Raw genomic sequence first — 11,252 nt, 5'->3', positions numbered from 1 at the left:
CCTAAAATATGAGCAAAGATTGCCAAAGAGGAAATCGAGGGAGAAAATCAAGGAACAAAAATCAGCCTTGCCCTGCTTCCTCCGGCTCAGCCTCGTAACCAAAGCCCAGGCTGAGATTTCTTTCAACAGAGGACAACAAAGACAAAATATCGAGCTGTAAAATCTGGGCTGGCTGATCCCTGCACCCTGAGCCACAGATTTACAGAATCCTCTGGAGAGGGGCTGCCAGAGACAGAGATGCCTTGGATAAAACACTTGTTGCAAAGCAGAGAACTGGCTTTTGTCTCTCTCACATCCCCAAATCTGCTTCTGCTTCTGCTCCCGCCAGGGCCCTGTGCTGCCTGCAGGGCTGAACATCTGGAGGATCAATATCCATATGTTTATTAGGATAGGGGACTAAATTTGTTGGGTTTGGTGTCAGAATACTCAGAAACAGCCCAGCAAACTCACCTGGTCACTGCCTGACACCTCGAGTGCTTCCCAGAGCTGTCACATCAGCTCTTACAAAAAAAGGGGGAACAGGGAGCTGAGGATGAGGTGTAGCTCCCAAAATTTCTGCTTTTCCTTCTCCTTGTGCTCCTCGCTCTCAGTGCTGCATCTCCTCTGCATCCCTGCTTTTCCAGGGGGTTTTGGCTGTGTTTTCCCTGCCAGGTGAGCGCTGCTGGCCTGGGGCAGAGGGTGGGAATGGATATTGCACCCAGCCCGTGTTCCCTGAGCCCCGGTGAGCCACAGCCCTGCCAGGCTGAGGTCTGTGGGAGCCTCGGTGGCACAAACCGAACCCTGCAGGTCCCAGCTCTGCCCGGGTGTGTGTGGAGGGAGTGATGGCCCCGTTTATTTTCTTTATCTTAGGGGCAGGGGAAGCTCCAGGTCATTAGCTGAGGTCATTAGCTCCTCCCAGCGCCCCTGCGTTCCCAGATGTCTGCAGTGGGGTGACTTCTGGAGCTCCTGTTCCTTGTCTGTTCACTTTTCCAACCCCTGAAGTGTGGGAAGAGCGAGCAGGGAGGTCCCTGCTAAGATGGACACTTCATAGCCCTGAAACTGCCTTTAATCTCATTTCCTGATTCCAGTACCTCATCTGCCCCTCTGGTTTAAACCACAGAACTTCCTCCCTTCTCTATAAATACCCCCAGCACAGCCGAGGCACGACATGGACTGCCAGCTGTGGTGGGGACAGAGGGGACAGGGGGGAGCCTGTCCTGGCACCCCAGTACTGTGGGAAAAATGAGTCAGAATCATGAAAACACATCAGAGCCCAAGAGCTGATGAGTTACAAACAAGATTTGCTAAGTGTTTAATTGCTGAAAAAGGCAGAGTCTGGCACTGCCTGTGCCCTGGGAGGACCACAGAGCTGCATCCTTCAGGGATCCATCATCCAGGGACTGACCTGCAGCTGCTGCTGGTGCCATTGGGGTAATTTGGCCAAAACAATTCTTTATTTTCTCCCTTTCTGTGCTACAGGGCAGTTTAAGAACCACAGCTTTCAGCTCTGAAAGCACCCAGGGCCAGCAGAGTGAGATGTGTCTCTGGGAGAGCAGCGTTGCTTCAGAGGGGTGGCAGAAATGAAACTCCAGAGGCAGCGTTATCTCCTGTCAGGCTAAAAGGAAGTTTTCGGGATTCCTTAGCCCTTATTTAGCAAATTTGTTTGTTTTGGAGGGAAATGCTCGTGACAGTGTCTGGCTCTGACCACGTGCCTGGCTGCAGAGTGGCCAGCCACAGTGTCCAGTGGTCATTCCCTGCCTGGTCAGTGCTCCCAGGACACTTAAGGGGTGAGCTCTGGGATTTCTGTGGCTGCTTCACTTGGATTCACCCCACAAAACTGAGCTGGGGACCGAGGGAGCTGGGTGACATCCTGTCACGAGGTGTCACCAACGACCACGGGGTGCCAGGGGTTCACCACCACCAGGAGCCCCAGAGCCCTCGGGATTTTCCTGGCTCTGGTGACACGCAGGGAGCACACGGTGGGGGGGCATGGGCGGGGTGGGGACACCTCCGGGCAGGGACATTGATGGCACAAGGAGAGCACGTGTGGCACCGCGGGCAGGAGGCACAGGGACAAGTGGGGCGGGGGACAAGAGAACACCGCAAGTACGGGGATGCAGGACACGGTGCAGGGATGCAGGACACGGTGCAGGGATGCAGGACACGGTGCAGGGATGCAGGACACGGTGCGGGGACACGGCGGGGATGCAGGACACGGTGCGGGGATGCAGCACACGGTGCAGGGATGCAGGACACGGTGCGGGGACACGGCAGGGATGCAGCACACGGTGCGGGGATGCAGCACACGGTGCGGGGACAGGGCGGGAACGCAGGACACGGTGCAGGGATGCAGCACACGGTGCGGGGATGCAGGACACGGTGCGGGGATGCAGGACACGGTGCAGGGATGCAGCACACGGTGCAGGGCTGCAGGACACGATGCGGGGATGCAGGACACGGTGCAGGGATGCAGCGCACGGGGCGGGGACGCGCGTGGGGCAGGCGGGGGTGGCCGCGGGGTGCGGGGGGGCTCCGGGTGCGGTGCCGGCTGCCATTGGCTGCGGCGGGCTGATGTCACGGGCTGCTGTCACTTAAAAGCTCCGCGGCGCCTAACGGGCTGGGACACGGGCTGGGACACGGGCCGGGACACGGGCCGGGACACGGGCCGGGACACGGGCCGGGACACGGGCCGGGACACGGGCCGGGACACTGCCGGGACGGGACGGGACGGGAGCGGTGCCAGCTGCCCCAGCGGAGCGGCCCCGCACCCGCCCCGCACCTGTCCCGTATGCGCGGCTCCCGGAGCGGCGCCGCGGCTGCCGAGCCCTGAGCTGAGCCGAGCCCCGGCCGGGGCTGTCGCCGGGCCATGGCCGCGGCGGGGACGGAGCTGCCCGGCGGCAACGCCAGCACCAACCAGAGCGCCGCCGACCCCACGGTGTCCCGGGACGTGTGGATGGTGGGCATGGGCATCCTGATGTCGGTGATCGTGCTGGCCATCGTCTTCGGCAACGTGCTGGTGATCACGGCCATCGCCCGCTTCCAGCGCCTGCAGACCGTCACCAACTACTTCATCACCTCGCTGGCCTGCGCCGACCTGGTCATGGGGCTGGCCGTGGTGCCCTTCGGTGCCTGCCACATCATCATGGAGATGTGGAAGTTTGGGAACTTCTGGTGCGAGTTCTGGACCTCTTTGGACGTGCTGTGTGTCACGGCCAGCATCGAGACCCTGTGCGTCATCGCCGTGGACCGGTACTTCGCCATCACCTCCCCGTTCAAGTACCAGAGCCTGCTGACCAAGGGCAAGGCGCGCGTGGTCATCCTGGTGGTGTGGGTGGTGTCGGGCCTGACCTCCTTCCTGCCCATCCAGATGCACTGGTACCGGGCGGAGCACGAGGACGCCATCCGCTGCTACGAGAATGAGATGTGCTGCGACTTCTTCACCAACCAAGCCTACGCCATTGCCTCCTCCATCATCTCCTTCTACCTGCCCCTCGTCGTCATGGTCTTCGTGTATGCCAGGGTCTTCCAGGTGGCCAAGAAGCAGCTGCAGAAGATAGACAGGAGCGAGGGGAGGTTTCACACCCAGAACAAGGAGCAGGAGCAGAAAGGGGGAGCCGGGAACCGCCGCTCCTCCAAGTTCTTCTTGAAGGAGCACAAGGCTCTCAAAACCCTGGGCATCATCATGGGCACCTTCACGCTGTGCTGGCTGCCCTTCTTCATTGTCAACATCGTGCACGTCATCCAGGACAACATCATTCCCAAGTACGTGTACATCCTCTTGAACTGGCTGGGCTACATCAACTCTGCCTTCAACCCCCTGATCTACTGCCGGAGCCCCGACTTCAGGTACGCCTTCCAGGAGCTGCTGTGCCTGCGCAGGTCCGCCCTGAAGATGTACGCGAACGGCTACTCCAACAGCAACGGCAGGAGCGACTACAACGAGGAGGAGAACGGCTACCCCCTGGCCACGGATAAAACCTGCCACTTGCTCTGCCAGGAGGGCTCCTTCCCTCGCCCCGAGGACTTTTTGCACGGCAAAGGTACTGTGCCCGGCGGGGAGGGTGCTGGGGGCTCTGGGGGTCGCACAGAGGAGCCTTTTCGAGGAAAATCAACCTCCTTTGATAAATAACAGCAGTGATTCTTTAATAGAGAGCGCCTAAAACCGAACGGGAAAGCCCAAACTCAAAGTGTGCAAAGCGGGGCTGGCCCCTGGCAGGGCGGAGGGGCTGCGGGCAGCTCCCCCCCGGTTTGGGGCGCCAGCCGGGGGTCCCTTAGCGGGGTGGGGGATGCGAGGCTCTGCAGAATGCTCGTCCCAGACGGGACTTTCTGGCCGTGGCCGGGACTGAACTGGCCTGGGACTGAACTACCTCATGACCTTGCTGGGAGCGGGGCTGGACCCCCCCTGCACCGCCGGGACCGCTCCCGGTCCCCTTCTCACAACCCCGCTGGCGGCTGTGGGAGCCCTCCGGGCCAGGAGGGCACCTGGGGCGAGGGTGGCAGCATTGTCCAGCCCCGGCAGTGTGCGGAGATGGCAAAACCCCTGGATCTGATCTGCGACGAGCCGGCGGGGAAGGGATGCAGGGAGCGGGGCTGAGCGCAGCTCGGCGCTGCCGGGACAGTTTGATCACAGCCCAGAAACTGCCAGCGCTCTCTGGGCTTTGGCTTTGCCAGGACTTTCTGCAGGGGGGAAAAAAAACAAAAAATAAATACTAGAAATAAGCGTAGCGTTTGCCTGGAATGTGAGGCTGTGACTGTGGGACTCAGGAATGTGGCACTGGGAAGTCGGGTGACACGCGGCTACAATCACAGCCCAGCGCTTTGCGTCCAACCAAAAGCTTGTAAAGCGCCCGGTTTGTTGAACTACAAGGCTCGGATGACAGCGAGGTGGGAGGGGAGGAGGATTTGGATTTTCCGTGGCACCTTGGAAGCGCCGCTCCGACCGCCGGACGGCTGCAGGTCACTTGGGCTGGGTGCGGAGGGGGTTTTGTCCCGTGTGCCAGGCTCTGCCAGGTGTCCCCGGACAGGGCAGGACAGGGCAGGACAGGACAGTCCCTGGCTGGAGGGGAGCAGCGATTTGGGGCCGGTGTGACAAGCTGGAGGGTGTGCAAGTGCCGGGTTCTTCCAGGAATACTCAGGAAAAGTGCAGGAAAAGCTTCTCCCGGGACCTCTCGGCGCTCCAAGGACCGTGGAGTCCCGGGGGATGCTTGGGGGATGCTCGGGAGGTGCTCGGGGGTGCTGAGCCGTGCGGAGCCCCCGCATTTCCAGGCGCTCGCCCCACACCACGGGAGTGTTGGTGGCATTGTCGGGTCAGTTTGGGGGTGTGGGGGTCGCTGTGCCCCGGGAGACCTGGGTGGGTGACGAGTGAGCAGCCCGGGGCTGAGTCCCCACGGCAGGAGGAGGCAGAGGGGCTTTGGGGCAGGAGGAGCCGGAGCTGGGATGGGGTGGAGGGGGTTTCTGGATACCGACACCCCCCCGCAGGCTCCGTGTGGCTTTGGCCGCTCTCGGGACCCTCCCCGAGCGCTGGTGCCGCCAGGGCTGGAGGGAATCCCCCCGGCTGGGCAGGGAGCACGGAGGGTGTCACTGCTGCTGCAAGGTGTGGGGACAAACTCCTGGAGCTCTCACACCCCTCAGGGTAAAACCAAGACTCTGGGAACTCCTTCTCCTCCTTTTTTTCTTTCCCAAAGTGGTCCTGATCCTGCTTTAGAAGGGCGCTGGGAAGGAGGAGCAGCTCTAAGACCCCTCTCCTCCTTTACCCCTGCGACTGGCTTGGTTCCTCTCGTTCTCTTTGCAGCTCAGCCCTGCAGCAAGGACAGGGAATGTGGCTGAGAGCCCTTCCCTCACCCTCTGCCTGCCTGTGCCCTCACCTGCAGCCTTGGCAGGGATGCCAGAGGTGACACGGTGACACTGCCACATAAACAGCTCCAGGCTGCTGGGCAGGGGACACGCAGGGCTGGCAGCTGGTGCTGTTTGCTTCGTGTTGCACAAGCACCGAGAGGTGAGAGAGGTGTGGAGCTGGGGCAGGAGCATCCTTGGTGTAGGGGCACACTCGGTGTAGGAGCACACTCAGTGTAGGTACTCACTCAGTGTAGGTACTCACTCCAGGGCTGCAGGTGCAATTGAGCTCAGCACAAGCTGGCATTCTCAAATAGCATTCAGGGGAAATGAGAATTAACCTCTCGATTGCAGAGATCCATATCTGCTGTGTTTTCCATCCTCCTGCATTCTGACTCTTGGCAATCACTTTCTATTCTGCAATGCTCAGGGCACACAGGGACAAGGTTTCCCGCAGTGATGGGGGGTCAGGACAGCCCCCAGCAGGCTCAAATCCTCACCAGTTTGAGGCAGGACCCTCTGGCACAGAGAATTCCCACGCCCACATCCCTGTTGTGGTTTGTATTTTCACTATGATGAATTACTTGCATTTCGGTAGCACTTGTGGAGAGGGGTTTGTTGTCCAAATAATTGTTCTCTTCTTTTGGTTTCCTCTTCTTACTTCAGATACTGTGGCTGTGGGAAGCCAAAGCTGAGAGATGAGCAAGTGATTATTTGCAGAACCCACTCCAGCATCCAGAGCACGTGGGCGTGGAAGGGAAAGGGAATTTTGGGTTGTTTGCACTGGACAAATGACCTCGGTACTGCAAAGTTCAGCTGCAGTGTGAGGAAACCTCAAGCTTGCAGTGGAGTCTGGGTGTTGAAGAACTGATTTCTTTCCTCTAAGGCAACATTAGTAAAACTGGTGAAATATTAACTGTGCAGTTCTGGGGGCAGCTGGAATCAAAAGAAAGAAATATTGGAGGAAAAAATATTATGGCACCACCAAAGCCAAACCTTTCCATGGCTGGAAAGAAAAAGCTTTGTCCTGTTAAAATATTTTATATTAAAAAGATAGTTTTATAGAAGCATTTAAAAATGGAGCATTGAAGTCAGGAGTTGCTGTTTAAATTGGATTTTAGGATTTTACACTGGCAGAGTTGGCTCAGGTTAAAGCCACAGTGATAAAATACACAGTGGTGACTTCATTCGAGGGAGATCAGTGACAAATATTAAATTCTCCCTGCAAACAGAGCAGGCTAAAGCAAATGCTGTGCTGCTGGCTTGTACCTCGTGCCCCTGCCACAGAGGTGGGGACACAGAGGGGACTCAGCCCCCAGGGGATGGTGTGCAGCCAGCTGGAGCTTGGCCCTACATCCACTGCTTTTATCCACTTTAGCCAAGCAGATTGTTTTTGTTTTTAAAGTCTTGGCAAAGTGAACGTCACAAACACAGCTTGGGTGTTGTTACAAAATACTGCCCTGGCTGTGGCTGCTGCCTGGGGCTGGGGCAGCTGCACTTTCCACATCAGGGTTGTCTTTGCTTCATCCCCAGAACAGAAAGCTCCTGGGTTACTCCAATCCTTTTCCTCTTGGGAGCATTCCTGGGCAGCCAGGGCTGGAAATGCCGCTAGCTGTGGCACTGGGAGATGTGGAAATGAGCAGAAGGAAAAGGCTCTGGGTGCAGATCACACCTGGAAGCGTGGCTCAAATGCCTTTTTAGGACTGGCTGTTCCCAAAGTGCCTGATACCCCAAACTGATCAGCAATTCCTGCAGCCCAGCACTGCCCACAGGTGCATCTTGCACTGTCCTGGGGTGTCAGGGCTTAGCCCTGGAACCCCACCATGGGGTTCAGGTGAAGGTGAGGCCCCAGCACAGCAGAGATTTCAGTCCCTAAATGCCCCCCAATGTTTGAAAAGGGTCAGGGATTAGGAGTGTGGGACGGAGAGCCCGCAGAGGGAGCGGATGTGTGAGCTCTGCCCCCTCACAGCTGCTGGGCTTTGCAGAGCTTATTTCAGGGTTTATTTACTATAAGGGTGTGTTTGTGCCCCCACTTTATCTCCCAGCATCTTTCTGGTGTAGAATCACAGACCCTTTTAGGCTGGAAAGGGCCTTGGAGGTCGAGTTCAACTTGAACCCAGCGTTCCCATTGATGCAGATCCCTCTGCAGAGCTGTCCTGCCCTCCAGCAAGTCAGCATTCCCCTCCAGTTTAATGTGGTCTAGGGATTTTGTGAGGATGTACTCAACCTCCTCATCCAGATCATTGATAAAGATATTAAACGAGACTGGGCCCAAAAGTGAGCCCTGGGATTTATTCCATCCCCACTCTCTGGGCTTTTAACCCTGTCAGGTTTATCCCAGTGAAGAATGGACCCATCCAAGTTAAAGGAATTCAGTTTCTCCAGGAGAATGCTGTGGGAAAAGGTGTCAAAGCTTAATTAAATCCAGGTAGGCATCCTTCACAGCCTCTTCCTCATCCATGGAGTGGTCATCCTGTCACAGGAGATGTTTTCCAGCTCAGGGGGTACAACTGGTTTTACTGTTAAAGGCTGAGACCTTTAACAGTAAAAGAAGGCATTGAGTACTTCAGCCTCTCCCTTTGTGTTTCCCCAGTAGAGGATGAAGGTTCTCCTCAGCCATCCTTCTCTTGCCAATGTATTTCTAGGAGCATTTTTAATTCTGTTTTCTGGCAGCAGCCAGATTAAATTCTAGCTGGGATTTGTTCCCTCCAACTTTTCTCCCTGCATCTCCCTGCAACTTTATCCTAAATTTCCTGCCCCCTTTCCAAAGGTCCTAGACTCTCCTTTTTTCCCTGAATTCCAGACAAAACTCTCTGTCTTTCCAGCCCTGTTTTCTCCCCTGCTGGCTCATCCAGCACATGGGCACAGGCTGCTCCTGCACCTTTAATTCCATCTCCTGCTGCCAGGAGTCTCAAACCCCACAGACCGAGGCAAAGGTTTTGTCCCTCCCTTTGCCAGCCCTCTGCCTCTCAGTGTTTATTTTCCCTGGGTGATGAATCCATTTCCCAAGGAGATGGGTTTATGAGCACGTTCATTCCTGTGGCAGGAGGGAGGAGGGCCTGCCTCGCCTGTTCCCTTCCCTGCTCTCTGTCAAAGTGCCCCCTAAAAGCAGCAGGAAAACTGAGCTTGCTGTGCCTGGCGCTGTCCCTGGGCTCTGGGGATGGAAGGGGGATTTGGGGAAGGTGCTGCTGCTCTTGTCACAGCGCTGCCCCCGTGTTCCCCTCCCCAGCTGCCTGTGCAGAGGTGCCAGCCCCTGCCTGACCCCCCTGTTTGGTGATTCCCGGGGTCTGCAATGGGAACAGGAGCCAGAGCAGTTCTGCAGGTTCAGGGCAGGCTCTTGTGAAAAGCTGTCCTGTTTTCTCAGCAGACGGGCAGAGCCACTCCAGGCTCCCTGAGATCGGTGTTTTGCAAGGTGAGGGTTCCTTTCCTCGCTGTTTCCACACTTTGCTCGGTTTCTCTGCTCCGTGGCCACCTCGGCATCTCCTCCCTCCCAAGAATCTCTTCCAGTGTGAAAGCTTGGCTCTCTCTGAGACTTCAACCCAGCAGCCCCAGCATTTCTCCCCCTTGTTCTGAATTTATTGGAGCTCTGCTGAAAGCAAACTCCAGCACTGATGTCTCTTGCTGGGGGCAGAGAGAGCATTTTGCAATGAGCCCGGGCTTTGAGGATGCTGATGCTTGGCTACACCCCCTCACCAAAACATTTCTGTGGGGCAGCAGCTGCACCCACAGCAACCTGGAGGTGCTTTTTGTCATATTCCAGAGCAGGAATATCCCACCAGCACTGGCTCCTGGGAGATGCTGTTCCTACAGTGGAACAACCTCTCCCTGTTCTCCTCTCGTGTTTGCCTGGCACAAACAAAGCCCAGCCAGCTCCGCTGGGGTTTTAAGGACGCAGCCCGGCTCCAGACAGAGCTGGAAACTGGAGTTTCCACAGCTTGGAAGGAAATTCTCTTTCCTGGAGTGTTGTAAGAGCAGGACACAACCCCCATCCCCCTGGATCTGGCAGTTGGAATTGCTGTGTGTAAAGGTGCACAGTATTTAAGAGAGATTTTTTTAAACTTTCTCCATCCTGAAAAAATAAGTGGATTTGCTGCTTCTTCATGCATGCAATTTCAGTTTTCCCATTTTCCCTGTGGCAGGAGAATCCACAGCTGAATTTCTGTGCAATATTGGCAGTGCCAGGGAGAGTAGATTGGGAAATATTCACTTCTTTCCTGTCCTTGGTAGAGTCGTTTTTGCACAAGTGCATATACAGATATATGTGTGTGTATATCCATTATCTATATATAGCAATACGTGGAGCTGTACATAAACAAGGAAATGTAAAGGGTTTGCTGTGCCAAATAAATCCAGAGATGAAGATCTGTATGTTCAAATCTCAGAGTATTTATTGCAGGTCCTATTGACTGACGTGTTTTAAATAAAGAGGATTTATGGTATTTATGCTGTAGTCAAGTGTCCTTGCTTAAACTTATTTCCCAACATTTTCCCAGTGAATTCTTCAGGCCTCATTAAAGAAAGCCAACACCTCAAGGAGCAGGGAGGAAACATAATGTGGACAAAAATTTCCTTCATTTCTCAGTGCTTTGAGCCCTGGCAGTGGGCAGGGGGGGTGTGAGATGGGTTTTCCCCTCTCCCATCAGGATCTGCAGGGGATTGAAAACCCACCTGCTTCTCTGTTTGGACTGGCAACAGTGGATGGCTCCTGTGCTGCCCTGGCTTCCAGCAGCTGGGAGGGTTTAATCCTCTGTTGGTGCTCAGCAGTGCCAGCTTCCCCTGGGGCTGGGAGGGAGCTGCAGCCTCCCCAGCCCTGGGGCTTTGGAGTTTGGGATGGAAGGTGATGAGGTCCTGCAGGATCGGGGTGGCAGCAGCACGGTGTGGGACACTCCTGCCCTCCCCAGGGTGTTTCCTCCTGGAAAAGCTCATGGAGGTGTTTCTTTGGAGAGGTGTCCGACCTCCTGGCCTGTGCTGGTGTCCTGCTGTCCCTCTCGCTTCAGGTGGGGCTGAGGAGAGAACACCAGTGCTGCAGAGCAGGGTGCCAGCCCAGCAGGTGCCAATGGCAAGGATTTTGTGTCCTTGGTGCCACTTCAGCCCACCAAGGAGCCTTAGCAGCACAGGATGCTGTGCCTGGCTTCTCCTTTCCAGAAACAACAGCTGGGAATTGTTGTTGAGCTGGGACAGGGAGAGACTGCACCAGGCACCTCCAAAACACGTCAGATGCAAAAATATATATATATATATAAAAATATATATATAAATATATAAATATATAAATATATAAAAAATACATTACATATTACATATTATATTATATAAACAATATAATATATAAAAGATAATTATTATATAGCATATAGTATATAATCATTATATATTATGTATTTTATATTATGTTATATATTATATATTATATATTATATATTATATATTATATATTATAT

At 55.3% G+C, this 11,252-nt stretch overlaps 1 protein-coding gene across 1 annotated transcript in view; it reads left to right on the top strand.

Moving 5' to 3' along the window:
- Nucleotides 1–2,635: 2,635 nt before the first annotated feature.
- ADRB2 (adrenoceptor beta 2) overlaps nt 2,636–11,252 on the top strand; it is a 22,377-nt gene continuing 13,760 nt past the window's right edge. Inside the window, exon 1 of the mRNA XM_015642243.3 lies at nt 2,636–4,019. Coding sequence (XP_015497729.1) covers nt 2,846–4,019 — 1,174 coding nt within the window. The 5' untranslated portion in view covers nt 2,636–2,845. The remainder of the gene's footprint in view (nt 4,020–11,252) is intronic.

The sequence above is a fragment of the Parus major genome, chromosome 13, assembly GCF_001522545.3.
Source record: "Parus major isolate Abel chromosome 13, Parus_major1.1, whole genome shotgun sequence".
NCBI lineage: Eukaryota > Metazoa > Chordata > Aves > Passeriformes > Paridae > Parus > Parus major.
This window is presented reverse-complemented; position numbering and strand designations above follow the sequence as displayed.